The sequence below is a fragment of the Ambystoma mexicanum genome, chromosome 13, assembly GCF_040938575.1.
Source record: "Ambystoma mexicanum isolate Mex_15411 chromosome 13, UKY_AmexF1_1, whole genome shotgun sequence".
Taxonomy (NCBI): Eukaryota; Metazoa; Chordata; class Amphibia; order Caudata; family Ambystomatidae; genus Ambystoma; species Ambystoma mexicanum.
In genome coordinates this window covers 381,188,314-381,213,696 of record NC_090938.1, presented here as the reverse complement: position 1 = coordinate 381,213,696, position 25,383 = coordinate 381,188,314, and the positions used below count along the sequence as shown (strand labels likewise).

The 25,383-nt window shown below is 47.1% G+C and overlaps 1 protein-coding gene across 2 annotated transcripts in view; it reads left to right on the top strand.

Moving 5' to 3' along the window:
- CARMIL3 (capping protein regulator and myosin 1 linker 3) overlaps nucleotides 1-25,383 on the top strand; it is a 2,002,476-nt gene that overhangs the window by 961,212 nt on the left and 1,015,881 nt on the right. For both annotated transcript variants that reach the window (XM_069633925.1, XM_069633924.1), the window contains exons 23-25: nucleotides 7,110-7,203; nucleotides 7,587-7,685; nucleotides 7,887-8,015. In XM_069633925.1, the coding sequence (XP_069490026.1) occupies nucleotides 7,110-7,203; nucleotides 7,587-7,685; nucleotides 7,887-8,015 (322 nt within the window). The remainder of the gene's footprint in view (nucleotides 1-7,109; nucleotides 7,204-7,586; nucleotides 7,686-7,886; nucleotides 8,016-25,383) is intronic.

Here is a 25,383-nt window from a genome sequence, read left to right as displayed (position 1 = left end):
AAGGCTTCCCGTTTCTTTCGCCTCCCCCACAGTAGGGTGTGCTTCCCTTGATTGTGGCGGGGAGGCCGCCGACCGTCCTCCCTTGGTGCTGCTTGGAGGTTTTGGCTTGGCTCTTTAACTTGTCATGCGATGGCTGGGGGGGTCCGGCGCCAGCAGCACTGTGCTGTATTCTTTCTGCTCGCCCTCCATTGTCCATTATTATGGCGGGCTACGCTTTGTGGCACACATAGGCTTCGCCGGAGGCCGCCAGCTGCGTTCTTTGGTTTCTCCGATCTGTTTTTAGCGATTTTGGTACACTTGTGATCCTTCTTATATCGGGCTGATTATTCCCCCATTTTCGTTGCGTTTCAGGTAATTTGGAAGTTTTTATTAGCTGCTTGGCTCCATCGACGGAAGGAGCACCCTCAGCCTACGGCCATCTAGTTCGGGCTCTCTAGTGCCCGTCCTTATAGGATACAGTTTTATTAATTTAAATTACTGCCCCTGCTTTCTTATCAGTGGAAGAAGCGAAAATTGGGATCCAGGCCACTCGAAGTCTGGGTCAATCCGTTCTGAGGAGGTGAGTTTCTTGAAGCAAGGCTATATCTGCCCCCAGCTAAACCAGCTTTGCAAGAACGCTTTTCCTCTTTACAGGTGAATTTAGACCCTGAACATTGAGGGAGACTATCTTAGGATCTGTCATGTATCCTTGGCTTCATGAACATTTTGAGACAGGAGTCCAAGCTCCCAGGCACATGGAGGAATAGCTCACTCTGGCCCCTAGGACTGAACCAATATAACTTAAACCCCTGCTTAAGCACAGCCTGCAGTTCCTCATCAAATGAATCTGAGTGCAAAGTCTCTGACACGCTTTGGTAGATAGAGAACCCTCCACCAATTCACAGGTTGCCCTCTGCTCCTGCTTCCCCTAGACTTTCTGCCTGAGTCATATCCCTGGCTTCTTCTGCCTCCTATGGCAAAACAGCCTCAGTGTCAGAAAGCCATGTAATAGAAAAAATGAAAAAAATGTTTTTGAAATAAATAAATCATAAGCCCCTTAATGGGGAAACATCAGGTATGGGACCTAACTGGGGATGCATGCTCCCACTGCATCTGCACATCCATCCTGTGAAACTAATATTACTGCAATACGAAACTCTCCTGAAACTACTATACATGACTTAACCTGGCAGTCATGACCAACTGGGTTCCCCCTTGAACCTGACATGGGAAACAATCTTTGTCATCAACAAACAACGATTTCTTCGGTGGGATCAGTGGAGTCCACACTCCTCTCACGTCTGTCCATCAAGAGATACGAAGATTCCAGTGTCTCACCCTCCTGGATCTCGTTACAGTTCCTTCGGGCTGCATTGTTGATGGATTCCCAGATTCTGGCACTTGGATCTTCGGGGCATTTTGAGCGCATCAATTGCTGCCCGAAGTGAAGAGAATTTATGTTGGGTTCCTTAATATGAAAATATTATTTTAAAGTGATAACCCCATCGATATAGGCTAGCCTTCTGCTGCAGCCATCTCCTAAGAGGGTTCATTTGCCAGCACCGAAAGATGTTTATTGAGGCAAGAGGTTTAAAAAGCTGACTGGGGGCCCCTCTGAAGCGGATATCGCCTTGCGATCTAGCCTTATGCAGGATACGTTAATTTGACTTAAAGAAATGTAGCCTTGTTAGCACATCTGGAACAAGGGCCCTTCGCTGCTGATAATTCGTGAACACCCTCTGGGACCGGTCAAATGTCATGGCGATCTGCTTTGAGTCTCCTATGATTGCCTTGAATAGGGCTCCGATATATTACTTAAGGTCTTGATTTAGGATTTCTTTGGTGATCCCCCGAATCCTGATATTGTTCCTCCTCAATCTGTCCTCATTGTCCTTCAATTTTTCTTCCATATGGCGATGATGATTTTCCAGTTCAAGGGCTCTCTTCTCCTGACCAGTCTGGTTATACTTATGCTCACAACATGCCATTTCAAAGCCACTAAGCTGTTTTTCAGCAACCTGCGAGTTGTGATTGAGGTCACAGAGATACTCCTTTATCTCCTGCATGGATGTCGCCATGCCTGCTGCAAAGATTGTAATAATTGTACTATATCTCCTTTTGTTGCTGGTTGTGTGTCCTCCGCTCAACGTACTGGTGTGAACATGCCTAATGTGGAGCTTGTTGAGGGCGTTTTTGGCAATTCCAACATGTAATTAATGGAGGATGGCACGTTATCCCCTTTAGACTCACATGGGCTCATCATGGTGTATTCAGGCGCCCTGAAATTATTGTCCCCATTACTAGTAGTTTGTGGGGAAAGTTGTGAGTCAATCACTCAGACCCTGACTGGTGATCCCTTCTGTGAGGTTTGACGCGGTGTGGCCTCCGTTTGCCAGTTCACTCAATCTCACTTAGCCCCCCCTCAGTATGTTTACAGCGTCCTTGGGATCTTGCGCCACTTAATGCTGTTCTCAAAAGTCTCTGTCCTCTGCAGATGTCTACTTCCCCTTGTGGTCTGGAAGTTCTGTCGCCACACCCGGACTGTTTGTCGGTCTGTACCCTCTCCGGATCTGAACTAAGGCTAGGGAAAGAATGTAGGGGGGGAGGTGAAGTGATCTGTGTTGGGGTGGGGGGGTGTTAGCCCAACTGTCCACCTTTTCTTCTCATAGCCAGGGTCAATACTGCAGCCCGATCAGGCCTTTGAGGCTGCTGGGGCCGTGAATCTGGCACCAACTCACCTCACAAGCATTGTGTAGTGCATGCGACCGCCGCCTGGCCTCCCCTCTCTCAAAACAGGACTATACATGCACCTTGCACAGCGATTTGCCTTTTCTATGCCTCCTCTGCCCTAATTCTTAGACGGCTATCTACCCTTCCCACTCTTTGCCTGGACTGCTCTGCCACTTGTTCAGGCCTTCAAGGACGCCATGGTCGCATGTCGTCACCACAGCTTCCCCCGGCACCAGAGCACCTCGCATGCCATGTGTCATTTGAATGTGGTCTGGGATCCTTTCTTTCAGCCCAGAGCCTGAAACCAGACAATCCTCTGCGACTTGCCCAACGGTGATCCGGGGCCAGAATCGCCTTCTCTCCACCTCTTCTGTTCCAGTCCTTAGAGTTGTCGCACTTCGATGGCACTCCTGGCTCTGCTCTCTCACCAAGCCGGTCCGTTCAAGTTCGCCTTCTTCGGGAGCCCTGGACACATCTTCTGGTGCTGAACCAAAATCTCTCAGTTCCCCGTCCTCACACCAGATCAGTCAGCTAAACCTGAAGCTGCGTGTCTCTGCATGGTTACTGGGTGACTCGCTACTCCTTGTGCATATTTTTGGCAGATTTCATGCTATTTCCCCAGAGTGCTGTGGCACTCTGGAGAGTCATATCTCCATTTGGCTCTCACCAGAGCACGCCCCAGTTCGCACAGTTGTAAGAATATGTTATCTGATGTTTGCAAAGTACCTAACTGCCGTTTTTATGGCCTCGATTACAATATTATTTTTAATAGTTATTTCTTGGGTGATTAGACCACGTCCCATGTTTGAACTTGGTTGCAGGAGCAGGAGAGGAGACAGGGGAAGACACCCTCTCCTTGATGGGACCACTGAATATGGTAAATGGAGGAGGATACCCCAGAGGAGTCTGCATTCCCTCCCCAACCCCTTGTACTGAGGAGTCCCCAGGGCATCTGAAGACTCTTTGGGCCTGATTCACAGATTGTTTTCCTTTGGGATTGTGCCATTATAAAATGCTTGTGTGAATCAGGCCCCTTATGTTCAGCTAGTGAAGGGGTGTGGAGGGATCCCATCAACTATTTTCATATGACAACACTAAGGAGGCTTTGCGCATGGAGAACATACCTGCGTGCGTAATAGAAGCACTAACCATGAATCAGAAACACACAGGAGACTGGGAAACTCCTGTACAGACCACACACAAGGCTTTAGGAATTAACAGGCTGCTGCATGTCCTGGGAGAGGAGCAGAGCTGTGGTGCTGTGCAGTGCCATTGCAGTTCTTCTGGGCTCAAAAATGGTGGAGGGAGTTCTTTAGCCCTAAGAGGATGCACTGACTTCCAATCAAGCCATTACTGGGAACAAAGCTGTGAGGGAGTCATTAACATATAAGTATAAGGATGATAGGAGGAGAGCCATTTGGGGTAAGGCGCAACAGAGAGGCCCTGCAGGGATTAAGGGATTTAGGAAGATGTCCATAGATGTGGTGAATGAGTGAATAGGGCAAAGGAGAAAGTAAGCTGGCATAGCATACTGAAAGCTATATCTCAGTGACTAAGACAGTTCTACCACCAAAAAGGAAAAATTGATATAGAGAGCCTGCTGAGAACTATTCCCCTGCTGAATTCCTGGCTGATACTGAGACTGCACTGGTTACCTGGCCACCCTTCTGATCTCGGGCCCAAGCCCTGCCAGTTGCACGCCTGCACTGCCTCCCTGGCAACCCCTGCACCTGGGGAGTGTTGTCTGTATCCCTACAGTCCCCTCACCAGAACTTTGTGTGCACTCACCCTGCACTTGCCACCTGCTGGCCATTCTTTTATTTATCTTGTTTATTTATTATCCTATGTATTGCACCCCCCACCGTCCCCCGCACGTTTCCTTTTTCCCCCCTTCCCTTGCACTTGGGCGATCTGAATGACACCTGGCCTAGTAAGATTGTTGTCTGTCTTCCCTCTGTTCTTCCTCCCTTGCCTTATAGCGCTTTGAAACACTCGTGCATCACTGCCCAGACCCTGTTAAGCGCCAGTGATATCAGAAGAGGACACTTGGTTGCCAGCCTGCTGGGGGAGATAGCGCAGAAGCTGGCAAGCACTATTCACTATCAGGCGGAGGAGCAGTGTTGCTAGCTTGCTGATACCCAGAACTTAGCAAGAGCCAGTAACCTGGATAAAGAAGAACAATGACCTAGGCTGTGGTGGGCTCAAGCCCAGAAGAGTGACCCCTGGCTGTGGGTGAGAACATCTTCAATCTGAAAAGCACCCTGGTGGAAGGAGAATTCCTGGTGTTAATGGCCATGGATATGCCCCTAAGGTAAGGGGGATAATTCATTCTTTCTGGTAGCTATTAAGCTTCAACCTTCAAAAAGCCTGGGAAAGGAACATGCTTGCCAAGCACCTTTGCAGCTGGAAAAGGTAAGCACCCAGGGGAGCTGCTGTTTGATTTCAGAAATTGGCTTTGAGCTATGGAACTTTGCAACTGTGGACACTAGGTACTACTTGGGACAGGATCTCTGGCATGGAGCCCAACATGTCCTATTTGAGACCTGGACAGTTGGTCTTGTAAATAACTATTCCCTCATGTGGAGCTTGGCAGGGACTTTGTCTTTTCACCTGTAACATCTTGGCTGGCAATGGGTGATCTCTGTTTCAGGGTACTACACTCCTCCTCCCACTGCTACACTGCTCCTACTACTAGACGACTCCTACTACTACACTTCCACCAAATTACTCAAACACCCCCTCCATATCTGGGCGAACCACTTCGCATTCACTCCTTACACTAGCTCACTCAACACAAACACGTACACTCAAACTGCAAAACCCTTATACCCACTAAACCAATATTTAATCTTTTTCAAAAGCCACCACACTCCACTCCCACCTCCTTCCTCCTCCTGGTCTCTTGGTCGGCACACTTATTCCCTGACCTCACCCAGACAACCCACAGAAAAAATACAAACAGAGGGACCTCAACGCGTGAGGGATTGTGGGTACAATGCGCGTCACTATAGGGATAGTGTTACAGACACGCCTTGTCGACGTCCCCTTTTCGACTACGAAAAACAAAATGCAATACTCAGCAGTGACCACTGGGTGTCGGACTATGCACAGCATGTGAATCCAAGCAGATACAACCATCAGAAATGCTTTTACGGTAAGTAATGCATTGTCATATTATTGACAAAAAGTCTGGCGGGCAGATTATTAGGTTGTCATAGCTCCAGATAATGGCAGTACAGTACATTTCCAAACTGCTTATGGGTCATAGATTTAAATTAGAACGGCTTTTGTTTGTGGAACATAGTCACTTTATGCATTGTACATATTACCTCATGATTCACCAGGTTCATAATTGATACATGTGGACCCCAGGGCAGTTTTTTGGGGTAATTACCAACATCCGAGATATACGGGGCTGCCCTTCTTTCTTTTAGCAGACACTAACATCTAGATTTGGTTTGTACAGCATTGCTATAATGATAACAAAAATATGAGGTTTGCATATAGTGCTTCATGCTGGATTCCATCAACTTGTAAAGAGTATCCTCTTCATAGCTGTATATAACTTCCTTTCCACTGTCTTGAAAATTAAATGTGAGTGCCATTGCCTCCTAAAAATGAACTCAGTAGGTTCTGCACAGCAAGATATTACAAAGTGACTCCCAGCAAAATTTTGGGAACATTAGATATGTATTGCTGTTAAATTACTGCTCTATGTGCTTAGAATTTAAAAACTATCTATTTTAAAATGTTGTGATATGGAACCATTTATTTTAAAATTCTCCCTGAATGTGGGAAAGCATTCACTAAATGTTTGTCTGCAAGGACTAAACACAAGTTGCAGCTAGTTGGAAATGTCCTTCTCAGAAACTCGTATTTAATCACATGATCATTTCAGAAACCTTGAGTATCTAAATCTATTAACTCGCTGCTATTATCAACACCTACTCTCCAGCCCCATCTAAGCTTTGGCTAGCACTGTACAGTTGTAACCTGTCAGTACCAACATCTGGGAACTGGGATGTGCTTCTAGTATATGAATGGTGCTTCTAGCATATGAATGGTAGACTCGCAAGAGGGGTGCCAATCACTCAGAATTACACATATGCACAGTTTCAGTAGTTTTTGTTATTTACCGCTTTATTGTAGAATTTGATAGGCTTAAAATGGGTATAATAGAAAGCCTGTGGATTTAGGACTATAGTGCCCATGAAGGTAATCTTTCTCAGCCAGCTTGTAGTGATGCTCCCAATTGATGGCGAGAGTTCGACATCTTTTGATCAGGTCTCAGGATCTCTGTGTTTTGTCTGCAGCACATCATCATTGTGGAACATGAAATGCTGAACTTCCTCAGGGATGGCCATACTATATTTATGTTCCATGTTTCTCTCTCTCTACAGTAATTACTCCTTAAAGTTCATGTCTTTCCCAATCAATGACATCACTCAAGCGTATCGGAACAGTCCAGAGAAGACAGAGGAGGCATGGCAGAAGGTGAGCGCAAAATCCTTCCATTGAGGTGACACTGTGGTCAAGGGCACCTTTGGATTGATTTGATGGTCAGTAGGCATGCAGCTACAGTGATTGGATGACTTCACATCCAGTATTGAAACCAGTCTCACCTTAAAGACAGTCAACCACCTCCCATTCTATAAGAAAATGTAATGCAGTCTGTTTGAGAAAAGATGTACTGTTCTTTCCTGAAAAGAAAGCCTGGTGTGCTATACTAGCTTTTGGGCACTGTGAAGGGCTATGGAGTGCATTGTTACGCAACAGAAGCTTCTGTTTCTACATGTGGATAGGGTTCTTGCTGTTCTTTTGACTGCCAACTTTCACGCCCCCTTCCAATGATAACACAAAGAATTCTCTTCTTTCAGATCCAGTGGAGCCTTCTCAGAAACAATCATTCGCAGACGTTCTCCCAGCAGCAGGCCTTTCGACTACACCAAGGGATTGTCACCAGCACTGCAGAGCAAGTAAACACTTCTCTCGTCACTTCATACATACTCCTTCATGATAAGCCCACATTCTTTACACATCAACATCTATAAGAGGTAGTACAATAGCACAGTCTCCATCCTTTAGTGCATCTTCCAAGAGGCCCATCATTCTGCTGTAGGTGGAAGCGTGGCTTGCACCCTCTGTTTCTAACCTTTGTGCAACTATGTCTCTGGTAGATGATGGACCGGCTGTATGTGAAGGTGCAAGAGGAGGTGCGGGCCCTGAGGAGCTGTCCTGTAGAGTCTGTCCAAGAGGATATCCTGTACGCCCGGCAGCTCATGAAAGATGCCAAGAATTCCCGTGCAGTGAGTAGACACCTCCTTCTTTCCCATGACTTGTCTCCCTTACTGTTTCTCATCTCTTAGGGTCTCATTACACGGATGGCGCTAAGGGATTACCGGTAAGGGCACCGGTGCCGGTAATCCCTTAGCGCCATACTACGAGGTCCCTCAGCAGGTCCTGTCCTTAACGTGTGGCCAGACCACGCGTTAAGGAAGGGACCCGCTGAGGGACTTCAGGGCAAATAACGGTACCACTAATAGCGGTACCGTTATTTGCTCCTCCCCATTCCCATTGAGCCCTATGGGGGCTCAAATGGGAATGGGGAAGGGCCTTGGTGAATGGGGAATTACCGCCCCGCCAACCTTGGAATGGGGCGGTAATTCCCCCATTCACCAAGGCGGATTCGGTAAAATACAGGCGGCAATCATGGCGCTAACAGCGCCATGGTTACCGCCGTCCGTGTAATGATGCCCTTAGTGTTTAGCTTTCTAGCTTCCCAACTCTAACACGGTTTACTTTCTGTGCCGCCGGTCTTGCTTTATCTCCTCCTCCACCTTCTATTTTTTGTCCATTGTTATTTAATGCTTTCTAACCCACCCTTGTGAAAACTGCTTCATTGGAGATTTTCTGAATTAAATGTGCAGGTCCTTCATAATCGTTCCTCCCTTAGTGCTGCAGACTGAATAAACTACTGGAAATAACATTTTTGATTCCAGCATACCCAGTCAACCCTATGCTATATCTAGTCTGAACAATACTTAGGTGGCAAATCGCTTGCATTTAAAATATATTGTAGGTGTAAATTTTGAGAGACCCACTACCATATGACCATCTAAACACCAATGCCCCCTTATCGGCACATGACCAGCGTCCACTCATCCAGTTTCTGATTTTGTGCCTAGTAGTCAGCAACTGCTCTGCATTCAAGTTCTCCCTTTTCCCTTCTTAAAATTAGCCAGGATTGTCAAAGCCAATATATTTTGTCTGGCATCTCAAATTCAACCTGATATGTCCTAATAATGGCTTCATATGCCCATTGCTGTGACTATATTATATGGTATAACTCCCATGTTTAATGTGTGCTAGAGGATAAGTACAGTCTTTGATGCACCAATAATGCCACCAGAAGCCTTCTATAGTCACCATATGTAACATTAACTTTATAATTGAGCTGTTTAGACATTGAGAGCTTTTTGTTTACTAACCAAAGGCTTACTTATATAATTCTTACAAAAAAACAAACAAGCATTGCACTTTCCACTGTGTTATCCAATAAAGCTTGGCGAACCTATCCCACTCATCTTTCAATGCTGCATGGACAGGATATTCTCTGATACCATTTAGTTACACAAAAGAGCAATTTTGCACTGAGTTAACAGATAGCAATAGTAGATACTACTCTACAATACTTTTAATGCTGCGTTAGATCATTCTCAGATAGCTTTCGGTTAAACAAAAACAACTACTTGATAACCAAAGACCTGAAATACTGTTCACCCCATTACATGGCTTACGAATCATTAAACCCCTTAATGTCAGACAGTTCTGTCAAGACTGGGCTATAATTACATTACATTTACATTTACAGCAGACTAACCAGTTTCCAACTTAAGCTCACACAGAATGTCCACATTTCAACAAATCAGAATGCATGAAACATGCAGAAGTTGGGCACAATGCATCATTATGGCGGGCTTGTACTCCTTCCTACATGTACTGCTATCTATGTCAAAAGTTGTTTGTTGCAGTAGATTTGTATTAGCCAAAACCTAAAAAAAACAACAACAAAAAAGCAAATTTTAATTTGGTTACCTTTCTTTCCAGTACATGAATTCTGCTCCACATTATAACTTTAGGTTTTCAATATGAAAAATAGAAAATGTTTTCTTTTAAATAGTGTTCTTGTGCCACCTGCTACTACTTTGTGCATACTGTTTTTCACAAGTTCTAACCACTTCTTAAATGTGCATGTCATTCAACACCTGCTGATAACCACTGAGCTTTTGCAACATATCTTGGGAAACTGCATTCTGTAGTGTTCTGGGCTTTCAGTAACGGGTTATCATGAGGCTGTTTTGCAAGCAGTCCACCTGAAGAGATCCTTGCCTTACAGATTGTACATGGCTTTGAAGGATAAGGTAATACACACAGTACCATTGTCAGCAAAGCCTCTCGCTACCAGTAAGCACAACTCTATCCAGAATTGTTTAGTGCTCATACCCACCATGGGAACAAAACGCTGAACAGTATTCACTGAAAGATTTAGGGCCAGATTTGCAAAAGCGCTTTTCAATGGGAATGCCCCGTCGAAAAACGCTTTGTAAATCGGACCCACAGACACTTTTTAATTTGTTTACTTTTTTTTTTAATTCTGAGAGATTTTAAACTGGTGTTTCAGGCACTGCGCCTCCTGCTCTAATGTGCATGTCAATCCCTCCTGGACTGCAGGCTTTAAGTCATGTGTTATCAGATGTGCTATTCACTTCTGATAAAGTCGAGTGCTGAGGACCTTAAAGGCCTCCGGCCTTAATCGGTATAAATAGGACTGGATGGGAGGTTGGTGAGCCTGAGCTAAACCTTAGGTGCATTAAACTGATTATTTAATCCCTCCCTCTCAAGGTCTGGCTTACCTAATTTCATGGTCCAGGTGCAGACCTTTTAGCTCAGGTTGCTCCCAAAGGTAAAACCTTTGAAAGAACAGTTGCATCTCCTAACAAACGTTAAGCACAAGCCTAGTATGGATACGCCCACCTTCACTCATCCACATCCCTGGCTAAAGATGTGTGGGGGTTCATTCCAAAAGCCTTGAAATTATGTGGGTCTGTAGGTACAGAGGACACAAGTTTCAGGTATATGTGTCCGGTTTAGAGCTCATCTGAGGTGTGGCACGTGGTGGCGAGTCAGCGATGGCGTGGTTTGACGTTTCTGACAAAAGCGTCTTTGACAAAAGCGTCTTTGAGATTTTCTGTATTTTGTACTCGCTGGATACCCATCTTGTTGGCCCATAGAGTTGCATGAAGTTGCCTGCCGTGCCACAATCAATAAGTGCCAAAGTATCCACCGACTTATCCCCCCAGGACAGATGCAGGGTTACCACCATTAGGCTCGCACATTTAGCCTGACGTGTTGGGGCCATTGAAAGAGTAACATAGGGACCCCCATAAACTCCTCGAACAGTCGTCCCACCTAGGTTCGAGGCGATACGTTTCCCGAACGCCTTGGTGGAACATCTGGACAATTGCGAAGTAGATGGGAGGCGGACCCACAGTACATACAGAGACCTGTGTCTCTGCGCCGTTTCCTCTCTTCAGGCGTGAACGGAGATTGCCTTGAACCGATCTGCATAGGTTCTTCTTTAGAGGTTCCAGAGGTGTTGGTGAAGGAATGGGAAAACCAAATGTCCCTCTTCCTTTCTTCTTCTCTTGCCTCCGTTCATTTATGGGATGCTCAATTTGCAGAGTAACGGACAACAATTCCAAGAATGAAGCAGGGCGTGGGACTCTCGCAAGTTCATCTTTCAATTCTTTCTTCAGTCCCCTTCGGAAAATAGTGAATTGAGCTTGCTCTGGCCAATTGGACTCTGTGGCTAATTGTTTGAATTTAGTAATGCAGGACAAGAGATCCATCTGTCCTTGATGAACTTCTAGTAATTCTTCACAGGCCATAAACTTAATTTCTGGCCTTTCAAATGCTTGCTTGAATTTCTCAAGGAATGCTCTCCAATCTCGTAGAACGGGATCATCAGTAGTAACCAAGGGCTGGCCCAAGCCAGAGCGTTCCCCGTCAAATTGGAGATAACAAAGCCAACCTTACTAAGATCCGTGGAAAAGGTTGTGGGACGAAAGGCAAATTGTACATTACAGGCTTCAATAAATTCCTTGAGATGTTTTGAGGTTCCATCAAACTTCCCTGAGGACAGTGGCATGGGAGGGAGGTCGGTATTGTGAGGTTCCCGGTTTGCCACTAACTGACGAAGGACCGTATTCTCAGCCTTGAGATTCTGCATCTCTTGATTTAGATTCCGTACTTTCATGTTGAGTGACTGAACTGCCGCAACAAGTTCTTGGACCTGTTAGGCCATAGCCATTTCGGGAAGGATTTGGCATTGCGATCTGTCAGGAATCTCTACCTCAATTTTCGACTCTGACCCCTCACACCATTCCTCACCTGAGGATTCGGTTTTGATTGGCTTCTTCTTTCTTTCCCGGACTGCAGATTTCTTTTTGTGGAGATATGGCCGACGGCAGAACGACACCACAGTGGTTACCGGTATTATCCGGAAACCAGAGGCCCCGGATCCGCAGCCACCGATAGGGGAAAAATCCACATAGGCAAAAAAAAACAAAAGCGACTTCCCAATGTCTGGTGCTATGGATCCAAAGAGGACCAGATGTGTGGCGGGTCTGGAGAGTAGAAGCTTCCAGCAAGGTAAATGGTAAGTGTAAGGAGGGCGAGAAGCCCAAAGGTAATCAGAATGCAGCGGGAAGGATAAGCGAACGTACCAGGAAGCACAGGGAGGATAAGTCCATGGGCGGCAGAAGTGCGAGCAGGGAAACAGCAAGAAAGGGAGAGCTGCGAGGAAGCACGGGAAAAAGAGGTAAGGAGAAACAGAAAGGCAGTACTGGAGAGGAGGGCTGGAGACCGGGAAGGACAGCAGGGCTCAGCAGAGCCAATGGAAAACACTTGTGAGCGCTGGCAACAAAGCGGAAAAAGTATGCAGTTGCAACACGACCGCCGCCGGCCAGAAGCACCTAAAGAACCCGGCGGCGGCCATGATGTGAAAAGAAAAACTAGACCGCAGCAAGACGTTGCATTCTAGCGTGATGGAGCAAAATCATGGCGGCCACGTCTCCATCTGTCCCATACGCGCAAATAGAAGGGGCGCATGACACTGAGTGCTTTTTGAGACAGTGTAGATCCAGAATTGGTGTCCAACCGCCTGTCTTAATTCGAACTAGAAAGTATCTGGAATATACTCTGCAGCCCCGGAGAAGCTGGGGGACGGGTTCTATTGCACCCTTTCGTAACATGGACCGCACCTCCTACAGAAGATGAGGTCCATGTAGTTCTGTCTCTGAATAGGAGGGATACAAGGTCACTTGCGTTGGAAATCCAAGGTGTGCCCCTGTCCGAGAGTGTCCAGCACCCATCTGTTCGTGGTGATCTTTTCCCACATGCTGACGAACTTCGACAGTTGGCCTCCCACTGGGTGCCTAGGTGAGGGCTCAGAGCCACAGGCAGTTCAGGCCTGCTTGGGGGGGGGGGTGTTGTTCTGCCTTGAGTACGGCGCCATTGCTGACCTCCACTGCCTTGAAAGCACCCCATGTACTCTTCTTGAGTGGAAGAGCGCAAGGGCTGCTTTTAAGGGGTACTATCCTCTTGCCCAATGCATCCAGCTTCTTCCCCTCCTGTTCCGGAGGTACCATGGCCACCGATGATAGGTTTGCCGTTCGTTTCCTAGCTGCGGCCGAGACCACTGAATCCGGCAAGGGCTGAGATCTTAGGCACCTGGGTGCTGAATCGGGTACCATGTACTTCTTTTCCAATATGTCCCATTTCGTTAGGTCTGTACTTGGATTCTTCATAAGGGCTAGGCCCTCTTCCCAGATGTCGTCCAGGAAGGGAACTGACACGATGGTCTTCCACCTCGACTCGCGTTGGCCTCCTTCTTCATCTCCTCTGGTACTAACTGAAAAAGTTCTATGGCCCTCGAGATGACCGAATGAAAAGATACACCTTTGTCCAGAGAGGAGGCTCTCTGGGGCTCGTCCACATGCAGAGTCTCCCTGTCCGCCGCGATGAAATCGTCGTCGTCGGTACCAGTTGCTGTGTCCGTGCCCATGTCCATGTGTGGCTCCGGAGCTCCGGTAGGAGTCTTGTCGTGACGAGGTGGTGGTGGCCGAGGGGTCAGAAGGCAGCATCCTTAGTTGGATTTCAGTGACCAGCGTGTGCAGGGTGGATAAGATATCCAGAGACACGTCCCTAGGTCTAGGGGTAAACAGAGCCAACAGAGTCGGATCCGGGCTAATGCATCTCTTCTTCCACACTGGGGACTGAGGTCCTCCCTCAGGTACTCCCCCTCTGTGATCCAAGCAGCATTTCTCATGAGGATTGTTGTCCTCATCAGTATTAGAGTAGATCTGCTCCGGTCTATCCTCAGTAGCCGGCCGGTCTGCATACCTGGGAGGCTTCACAGGTGGGACTGCTTCCCTCTCCCTCTCAGGAGGCTGTTGGGCCGGAGCGGCCATCTGGTATCTCCTGGTGCTGGTTCCTTCACCACTGCTTCCACAGCCATATCTCACCTTGGGGGCAAGAACACCCGATGGGCGGCCACCACTTTTTTCCTGGACCCGCTCTCTTTCAGAGCCGTGGTGGATGTCGTTGATTTAGATGACAAAGTGCTTGTGGCTGCCTTTGTCGAAGGTGCCGCCGTCGACTCAGTTGACTTGGCCTTGGTTGAAGCCTTATCTGGCTCTCAACGAGTCCTCCCTGGACTTTTCCCTCAGAAGACTATCCGCGGACAGACAGAGTTTGGACAGGGTTAGCGACTTTCTCTTCAAAGACACTCCTGTTGTCGGCAGGCTCACCATGGAGGATGTTAGTGATGGTGAATGCCTTTTGCCCGACTCGGGACATACATCAGAAGCGACCGCAGGAGAGCTTGGTCTTCTCTTGGACCACGGACGCAGGGTGTCCTCAAAGGTTCTCTGTCAACCTCCTCCCAGAGGGAGACCGCTTTTCAGACCGGCCGGTCCAGGGTGAGGCTTGACCCTTCCCCGAGCCTGCATCAGTGGCCTTGCTAGACTTGAGCCACGCCGACAGTCTGCTGTATCTGTCTTTCTTGGTTTTCTTTGAAAAACCAAAGCACACGTCGCATCCCTCCTCATCATAGTCCGGATGTAGGCAGTACTAGCATTTGTGGTGTCGATCTTCTATGAAGATGTTCCTTAAACCACACTTCGCGCAGAGTTTGAAGAGGTTGCGGCCTTCCTTGTTCTCTTCAGTCATGCTGAAACGGCGCGAAGTAGGCCCCAAGGCCGGGCCTTCTCGAAACTTCAATGATCCGACGGTGGATGAAGATCTTCACTGGTAGCGGAGCCCCGCTTCCGGGGTCTATCCTTTGTCAAAGACGATGAAGCAAAAATTTGTCAACATCTAACTATTTTACAAATCTTTTATGAAAAAACATGAAATTAGCTCGGAGAGCAATTTGAGGACTCCCAACACTGAAGCGTGCAGTATAAATATGAAGATGGCCACCAGGGGTGTGGTTAGGGAGAGGACTGTCATTGGATGGGGGCAGTATGACCCAGAGGACAGTATTGGTTTAGAGGAGAAATACAGTTTTAAAGTGAAAGTGGAACAGTTTTTTCTTTTACCGAGGATTCCCAGCCTGTCGACGGGAAATATTCATGAGCATGTGAATCCATGCCAGACCACATGCTGGAGAAGGAAGCCTTCAACAGGGCATCCCGGTGATTCAAAGGTCCAAAGAGTTGAGATGTCGTCCGAAAGTCCTTTGTGGGTGCCACATAAAACTTCAAGGCATGAGCAATGCCCAGCGAATCTAACGTCCTTTCCGCCGGTGTAGAAGGATTGAGGAAGAAGACTGGCAGAGCCAAAGGCGTGTTGAAGTGTAATTATGAAGGTACCTTCGGCATAAAGGTGGGTGGGTCTGCAGCACCACCCTTGTAGCGTGGAAGGACAAGTACGGCTGCTTGCATGAGAGGACCTGGATGTACCCGACCCACCTGGCCGGTGTAATTGCCACTAGGAAAGTTGTCTTCTACGAGAGAAATTTCAACAGGGCTGGATGCATCGGTTAAAACAAGCCCCCCCCCCCCCATGAGCTTAATCAAAAACACGTTGAGCTCCCAAGCTGGAGCAGGAGTCTTCGCTGGTGGAAAAGTGCCGAAGAGAACATTAAGGAAATCCTTGACGAGCCTGTGCGACCACAGGGAGGGCTTACCAGGCACCCTGGTGCAACGGGAAATGGCAGCCAGATGCACCTTGATGGAGGCGTGAGCCTTGGCCAGGAAAGCAGATACCGGAGGAACTGCAGAGCTGTGATTTGCAGTGGTGTGATCTCCTGAGTCCTGCACCACAAAGTAAAGCATTTCCACTTGTGGCCATAGCACGACAATGTAGAGGAAGCTATGGCCTCGGCCAGGATCTTCTTGCACTATAGCGGCAGGGATTAGTTCTCATAATCTAGGGCTGCAGGAGCCAGGCCGTGAGACTCAGCGACGCCGGGTCATGGTGCAGTAGTGTCCTGCCTTCAATGGAGAGAAGATTAGGAAGTAGAGGTAGCCAGATGGGCGGGGCAGCCAACAGACAGAGAAGGTCCAGATACATGATCTGCCGAGGTCATGCCAGAGCTATGAGTATCATCCTGCAATGACATTGTGTGAGTTTGCTGATCACATTTAGCAAAACTAAATTAGTGGGAAGGCGTACAGGAAGAGATCTTGCCACAGGAACGAGAAGGCCTCCCCCAGGCTTCTCAGCTGAGGAAACCTGCTGGTGAACCTCTGGCACTTGGAGTTGGCCGCTGTCATGAAGAGGTGGATCCGGGGGTTGATCCAACTTGCGGAAGAGAAGGGATACTTGATCCTGACGAAGCTCCCACTCGTGGCAGGACCGCAGCTTCCTGCTGAGCGATTCTGTAGTGGTGTTCTTGGTGCCTGCCAGGTGAAATGGGACGTGACCATGTCCTGAAGAATGGGCCAGCACCACAGGGACTATGCTTTGATGGAGAGTGCCGGCAAGCGTGTCCCGCCCTGCTTCCAGATGTAAAACTTGGTGGTGGTGTCCTTCATGGAGATCCTCACCACCTTCCCCCGCAGTTGAGGCAGGAATTATTTGAGGGCCCAGAAGGGGTACACAGATGTGGCCGTCAATGGGATTGTGGTTTTCGACAAGGGCCCTGGGTCTCTTCTTTCCAGGCTTGTCCTTGGAAGAGGATCTGTGCTTTGATGGGGTTAGGGACTTCCTCGCAAAAGGTACCCCCCCCACTCCCTAGCTAACAGAATCACTGAGGACGGAGATGGAGACGGGGAACAGGTTCCTCTTGAACTGGGTCCCACGGCCGCAGTGACCCTCGCGGAGAATGGTGCAGAGCTTTTTTTTGGATCCCCTGGAAAGGGGCATCCTCAAATGACCATGACCGCTTCTCAGAGGGAGCATGCTCATGGAACCGGCCGGTCCTGGATGAGGCATGACTGTGGACAGAGGCCGAGTCAGAGGCCTTCCCCAACTTAAACCATCCTGCTAACATGTTAATGGTCCTTCTTCATCATAAATCCGCTGCAAATCTCGTATCCCTCCTCATCGTGGTCTGGATGCAGGCAATATAAACCCTTGAGGTGGCGATCCTTGACTTTGACGTTCCGTAGTCCACACTTCGGGCAGAGCTTGAAGAGACTCCTCTTCTTCTGTGACATCTTCGATCTGCGAAGTAGGCCCAAGCCTGGGCCTTACTAAAACTCAAAGATAAGATCTGTAATGGAAGTGGATCTTTGCAGACAATGGGCCCTTGCTGCCAATAGTCAAACGATGGTCAACGATGGACAAAAATCACAAAAAAGTCTAAACTTTATCCCAAAAAACTAGAAATAGCAAAACACTTGAAGAGCACGATGAGAGGAATCCCAACACTGAAACATGCAGTAAAAATCTGAAGATCGCCACCAAGGGTGGAGCTTAGGCAGACGACTGTCATTGCATGCGGGCAGTTCAGCGCTGAACGCGGATGAAGCCTTGCGTCATACCTCTAAGGTATTGTTTTCCCCATCTAGTACACTGCCTTTCTTTGTTCCTCTAACTCTCCCCCGTTTTGTCTTCTGGCTCTCGGACCATTGTTTCCCTGGGTTCCTTGACGCTCTGTTTCATCTGTGATTTTTCCTGCTTCCCTGGTTTCCTCCTCTTTTTCTTTGCTCTGTTGCTAGATTACTGCATTCTCCTTCATCTTGGATCATGAAGCTCCTCGCCTTCGAGAGGTTTTTTCCCCTTATTGGAGTTTTTCCTCTACGCCTGGAGGTTCTCTTCAGATGTCATATGGACTGTTTTACTGCCTCTCAAGCAGGGTGGCATCCAGAGAGCATCACCCCTGTCTACAGGAGTCCCGCTTTTGTCAGAAACGTCAAACAACGCCATCGCTGACTCACCACCACGTGCCACACCTCAGATGAGCTTTAAACCGGACACATATACCTGAAACATCTGTCCTGGGGGGATAAGTCGGTGGATACTTTGGCACTTATTGATTGTGGCACGACAGGCAACTTCATGCAACTCTATGGGCCAACAAGATGGGTATCCAGCGAGTACAAAATACAGAAAATCTCAAAGACGCTTTTGTCAAAGACGCTTTTGTCAGAAACGTCAAACCATGCCATCGCTGACTCGCCACCACTCGCTATGGGCCAACAAGATGGGTATCCAGCGAGTACAAAATACAGAAAATCTCAAAGTAGAAGGAGTCGACGGAACTCCCCTCTGTTCAGGACCCACCACCCATTATACCGAGAACATCTAGGTTACCATCCAACACCATAAAGAGGAGATTTCCTTTGATATCATTCGGGTTGCTCATTTCCCCATCATTTTGGGCATACCTTGGCTCCGCCGACATAATCCAACTACAGACTGGTCTATGAACACACTTAGTTTTCTCTCCTCCTACTGCAGTCAGTCTTGCTTGGCATCTCAGCGCTACCAAACCGCCATTCTGCAATCTGTGGAAACTCAAACCCGGATGATTCATTCAGTACCACCCCAATTCCAAGAATAGGTCCAAGTCTTTGTGGAAAAGGTTGAACATGATATGCCTCCCCATCGCCCTGAAGACTGCGCCATTGACCTCGTCCCAGAGGCCTTAGTACCGTTTAGTAAGATATTTTCCTTGTCCCTAAGGGAGAAGGTGGTTCTTCGCCAGTATCTGGATGCCAACCTCAAGAATGGCTTGATTCAACCTTCAAAATCACCTGCTGGGGCTTCACTGTTCTTTATCACAAAAAGAAATTCCACCGAACTCAGACCTTGTATTGATTACCGGGGGCTCAACAAGGTCACCATTCGGGACCGATATCCCATGCCCCTCATTTCGGACATTCTAGAGGCAGTTAAAGGAGCTGTGATTTTCACAAAGTTGGATCTGCGGAATGCTTACCATCTCCTGCGCATCCGAGCTGGCAATGAATGGATCATCCCAGATGTAAGAGTCCTGGGGAATACACTGTCAGTTTTGTGGGTTCTCATGTTTGAGATTGAGCATTGTGAGGTCTCAGAAATGTGAGGCAGACAACTTGGTAAAGGTTTTTCACAAGAAGCCATTTTATTAACTTAAAATGGTGTGATAAACGCCTCGGTTTGCCTAGCCTAACGTGAGTTTCCCTGCCTTTGAAACTAAGACTAAAGGAAAACACTCTAACATACAACGATATCTGTCCCTCATACTTCTACATACAACAAAAGCATTTCAGGTATTCATATGGTTGTTCAGTTTCAACAAATTAATAATTAAAACCAAATATTCTTGTAACCACGGTTGGATCCCCTTCCACAGAATCAAAGCGGAATTTCCAAATAAAAGTTCCAGTGAATAAAATTCACTGCAATTTTCAAGTTCCACTTCAAAAGGTATTCATTTATGATATTTGTATAACGCCCAAACCTGGGGGTATCACGACGTGCATACATACATAGCAGAATGCAGTTACAGAATGGTCTTGGTTATTAGCACAATTTTATAAGCCATGATAACAGGAAATTTGTGCAAGATAAGCGTTGCTTTGTTACAGACTGCATTGGTTATTCGTACTTGTTGAAAAGCCACGTTTTTTTAATACATGATGGGATTGCTAATTTCGGAAGTTTTTGGGGAGGGAGTTCCAGAGTGAGGGTGCGGTGACCCTGAAGCTGCTGCCTCCTGCCCTTTTGCTTTTGAAGTGGGAGGTGACCAAGGAAATGCTGGAAGTTAGATCTGACGATTCCTCCTCCTTGTTTTATGGTCAGTGAGTCAATGAGGTAAGTGGGTGCTACTTTCTAGATGCATTTGTGTGTGAAGGAGAGAGATTTGAATTTGATCCATGCTTTTACTGGTAGCCGGTGAGCATCTCTTCTGGTGGTAGGGATGTGGTCGGTACTCTTGAGTCCCAGTGTGGCTCTAAGCGCTTTGTTCTGGAGCAATTGTAGTTTTGCTAGGTTAGGGACTGCAGTGCCCATTAGAAGCATGTTGCAATAATCTAATTTGGATAGGATTAGTCCACATGCTAGTGTTAGACAGTTAGTTAGAGTTAGGTGGTAACTTATAAAAGTTTCTCCCAATAGCCAAGTTATATTTCCCATGCAAAGTTCCTTTACTTTTAGAGGGTTTCACTTGGCATCGTAATTTTCTTAGAATCAAAGTCAACGCTCTTCAACATAAAGCTTTGTCTTCACTCTTTGAAAGAATATTTCAATATGACCTTTTCTTGGTATGGTATGGTATGGTATTGTTTATTTATATAGCGCCTATACACAGGCAAATGTTTCAAAGTGCTCAAGGAGGGTGAGAACTTGGGGAAAAACAAACAGTCGCTCAGAGCCCTTGAAATTCTGAGACGATGATAGTGTGCACAGCAGAGTAAGTTCGTAAAAAGTACATTTAATAGTTTGGGAGACAGCAAATAGGCCTGACGGCGATTCTTTAATTTTAACAATGCAATTAAGGGGTGAAGACAAGGGAGACAGACGATCTTCAGGCGCAGTGCGTGTGGCTCGAGCAAGTGCACAAAGGGTCACAGGGAGGGGGAGGATCAAGTGCACCCGGACGGTTGAGACTGGGTTAAGTGCAGAGAGAGCCACTCTCTTGCGTTAATTTCTCAAGTGCAACGAGTGTAGGTTGGGTGTAGGGCCCTGAGGCTAGAGCAATGGAGGACTCGCAGGGGTACCGGGGACCAGTAAAACTCTGAGGTACACCAGGCGGCCAGTCAGCATGCTCTAAGGAAGAGGAGGGGGAGAGAGGGAAAAAGCAGAGAACTAGGTTAGCAGGGCAGAGGGAGAGAGAAGGAAGAGGAGAAGAGGAAAGTCTTTAGGAGTTTCCTGAATTTAAGGAGATCCGGCTCAAGGTGGTGGGCGGCAAGGAGGCTATTCCAGAGGGAGGCACCTGCTGTGGATAAGGATCTCCCTCCAAATCTCTGCTTGGAGAACCCGCTCACTCGCAGAAGTTTGGAGGTAGATGAGCAGAGGGCTTGTGTGGGGCAGTATTTAGGTAGACAGCGTTGCAGGTAGGTAGGTCCCAGGCCCCAGAAAGCCTTGTGAACAATGCATAGGGTCTTTAATTTGATCCTTGCAGCTACGAGGAGCCAGTGAAGGGATTTCAGCACTGGAGAGATGCAGTCCCTGTGCTTGAGGCCAAGGATACATCTTGAGGTTCTGTTCTGGATGAGTTGCAGAGGGCGCAGGGCAGAAGAGAGGTTCAGGAAGAGGCCTGTTGCTATAGTCCAGCATGGAGAGAACCAGGGCTCTGGAGACAGTGAGCGTCTGGGGGAAAGTGAGAAGAGGTGGAGTACCTCTGAGGTGGTGTAGCTGTTAGACATTTTAGAGATATCTGAAATGTGAGAGTAGAAGGAGAGAGTGAAGTCGAAGATGACCCCAAGGTTTCTTGCTACGCAGGTGGGTGCGGGCGCAGGATCAAAGGAGGCCGGCCAGAGCGAAAGTGGGAAAGCGGGAGCAGGGGTCCCAATGCGAACAATCTCAGTCTTAATGGCGCTGAGGCAGAGGTCGTTTGCAGCAACTAAGACTCAATAGCAGACAGGCAGTCAGATATGAGCGAGGAGGAGGAGGTGGCTGAGGGTAGCCTGAAAGATAGTTGAGTGTCATTCGCGTAACATTGGAAGTTAGAGGTGAAAGTGGCGACAACATGTGCCAGGACAGCCATATAGACGTTGAAGAACCAGGGGAATATGTTCCCTGTGGTACGCCACAAGTTGAGAGAGTGATAGTCGAGTGAAAGGCTCAGATTTTCGACCTGGGATGAGTGGTCGGAGAGGAAGACGGTTAACCATGCCAGAGCCAGACCTGTGATTCCCAGGGTGTCATGGAGACGTGCGATCAGGGTGTCCTGGTGTTGAAGGCAGAGGAGAGGTCAAGGAGAATGAGGCTAGAGGGGGCGTTGGTGTCAAGATTTGGGAGCAGGTCTTCACGGGTGTTCAGAAGGCAGTTTCTGTGCCTCTGGATGCTCTAAAGCCAGATTGATGGTTGTGGAAGGAACCAATAGATTCGGTGTGAATGGTCAGCTGAGAGATAGACAGTTACTCCAGGAGTTTGCCCAAGAAAGGAGTGATGGAGCTAGGGTGGCAGTTTGCCGGAATGGAGGGGTTGGCAGAGGGTTTATGTGAGTAGCAGGTGCACAACTGAGTGCTTCTGGGCGGTTGGGAAGCCTCCAGTGGAAAAGGAGAGATTGCTGTGACAGCCAAGGCTGGAGCGACAAAGATAACTACTGTGCTCTTCTTCTTTATACACAACAATGTTTTAGTCAGGATGGCTTCACCATATTTCATCAGACATTTCAGTGGCCTTGCCACTTTCTTTCCACCACAACCTTTCACCATAGTACAGTACTTCAATGTCTTCTTCCTGGTTCACTAACCTACCAGGACCACCACTAACAATCCATTTCCTGATGTACTCGCCTGCCAGGATAAATCTCCTAACACTACTACAAGTACTCTGTGCTCTGGGTTACTTCAAAACATCAGTAAAGTCTTTGACTTTCAACAATAACAATATTCACAACTTCTTCCATTAGGAGGCAACACCCATTGTTGCTGTTTGTTCCACTGTTTAATTGGCCACATGTACTGCAGGTTATATTCTTCTCCCCCTTTCCTCTCTTCATAAGGAGGGCCACTTCCCTGCCATCTTTGAGTTTTCACTATAACACCTGGTAACTGTTGATAATGTCTTTTATTCAAGTTTCTCTCTCCAAGATAGCTGTTTTCCCTTTTTATTTCAATTACCCTACTTTGGCTTTGGCAATGCTGGTTATTATTTGTCTTACAGATTGCCCCCTCTTGACTTTGGCAATGCTGAATATAGTTCTGGTTTGTAATTGCACCTGCTTAGCTTTGCCAATGGTGATGATACTGTGGGTTCAATACTACCCCCTCTCCTTGGGAAATGTTAATTACAGTCTTTATTAAATATTGTTTTTCTTTTATTTAGGTAGTGATCGTTAAACAATTGCTCCTTTTGTTTCCTTTTCACATAATATTTGGGCCAAAAACATTTTCTTTCATTAGTTCAGTATTCAAAAGATTGACAAACGGTTAGCGGTTTAAAACAGAGCGCCTCCGGGCACCTGCCAAAGGAGAGGTAACTGACGGAAGCGTCAGAAGTGGCTGCAACCTTTTGTTGCAGTGCTGCTTGACATTTTGCAGGCTGCTGTTGGGTCCTTTCCTCTGATCCCGTTCTCACACTGCACCGTCGGCAGTTGGTTTGGGCGGTTGGAGTTGCAGCATCCTGGCGTTTTCGTGTCCTTCTGCTGTGCGGTCCTTTGTACATCGGGTGCTTCTATCCTGCTGAGTTACGCGATTGAGTCAGCTGAGCCACACGATCGAACGTTGGTTGCGCTGGTATTTAGGGCATTCCTGTGCATTGTCAGTCATGTTCTCCTACCCGGCTTTTCATGAGTAAGCACTGAGGCTGCACATTTGCTTTGCTTTGATTTAAATTAGTATGCCCGTAACGAGAAACCAAGCTCTGAAAAAGCCTTTTTTCTACTTGACTAAGGATATCTCCATCATGACCCCTATGGTATCATGCCACGCCCTCTACACCCAGGCGAGATTGCTTGGCGGAGGTTTTGGCATTAAGCTCACAGGGGAGGAGACAGAGACTTCGGTTTAAGGGAAGAGATCTGTCTCCTGACACCAATGATGTCCTGGGTTTGGCTACGGACACATTTAAACCATGTAAGGAATTGGCCTGCCAGGCAAATAACATGAACATTGCTGGCCCTGTTAACCCTGAATTTCAAAAAGACAGCAATAATGACTCAGTGATCTTGCCCTCGATTGTAATGCTTCCCGCTAGAGTAGTGGAGATGAAGGGTAATTATGAGTTACCCATACATTCTATTGCACAGCCTCTACTGGACATTGAGTGTACTCCGCAAGAACATATCATCTCTAAACAATGGAGTAAGTGATGTATAGTTAATGAGCTTAATATGTGCAATAGCTTTGCAGATTTTAATATGTGGGTAGGCCAACTGGGCAAATGTGCTGTACAATTCCAGCTTTTAAAGAAAGATACATCCTGCCAAACAGACCTACAGATTTCACCAGTGGCACGACTGTATTTGGATAAAATAGATAATGGCTATCAGTTTGATTCTCAGCCTTAGCGTTCGGATCAGTCATCACAAAATATGCAGAGAAAAACATTTCTAGACCCTGAGGTAGAATTTAATGTACCCCTAGTAACATTGTCATTGTCTCTGGTAATCAGTGAGCAGCTACAGGCTGTGAATGATACGTTTTCGGTTCTTGTAACTAAATCCGTATCAGGAGGATCTCCTCGCTGTATTCCATCTGAGACTGTTAAAAATAAAACTAATCCCACCATTTCTAGAAGTTTGCGAGTGGGAAAATCCCAAATGCGGATGATTATGGATAAGACTTTAAAAAACTTTGTTATGGACTGTAGAAATGTCATCCTCACAAATATAGAGAAACCTTGAGGGAAAGAACCCAGAGAGGCCACACAGAATACGTTCTGGCATGGTTTCATCAATGAACTGGGATGGGGTGGTTAGAACCTCGGATTTGAAGGTCCTACGCAGGATGCAGGTAGATGACTGGTGTACCAAGAAGAAAAAGGACTATATTGTAGTGGGATGTGGATCTAGTAATCTGCCACTTTTTTTTAAGCAAATGTCAATCTATGCCAGAGGGCTCCGGAAATTTGAGTTTGCTAGTTGATTTGATATGAATCCCTCTTTTTTGATTATTGATTTTCTGATTTTAATTTTATGACCCTTCCTTCTATGTTTCATGTTGTAATTGTTTATTTATACAGCGCTTATACACGGGTGGAGTGCTTCAAAGCGCTTCAAGGCGTGAAGGGAAAAAGGTAATACAGGCCTTGAAGTTTCCGAATGATCTAAATAGAAAAACTAGCATGCTAGGCCTAACATAATTTCTCCTAGTGCAAGTGCGCAAAGTGTTACAGTTGCAATGTTACAGTTGCAACTAAGCTAGGGAGGGGGAACAGAAAAAAATGGGGGGGCAGGACAGACAAACTTACTAGTCCTAGTACATTTAGGTAATGCATGCGAACAGACGGAGGTCAAAGGAAGAGGGGGCGCGGGGGAAAATGCGTCCAGTCCAACAGGGCCCTGGGTAA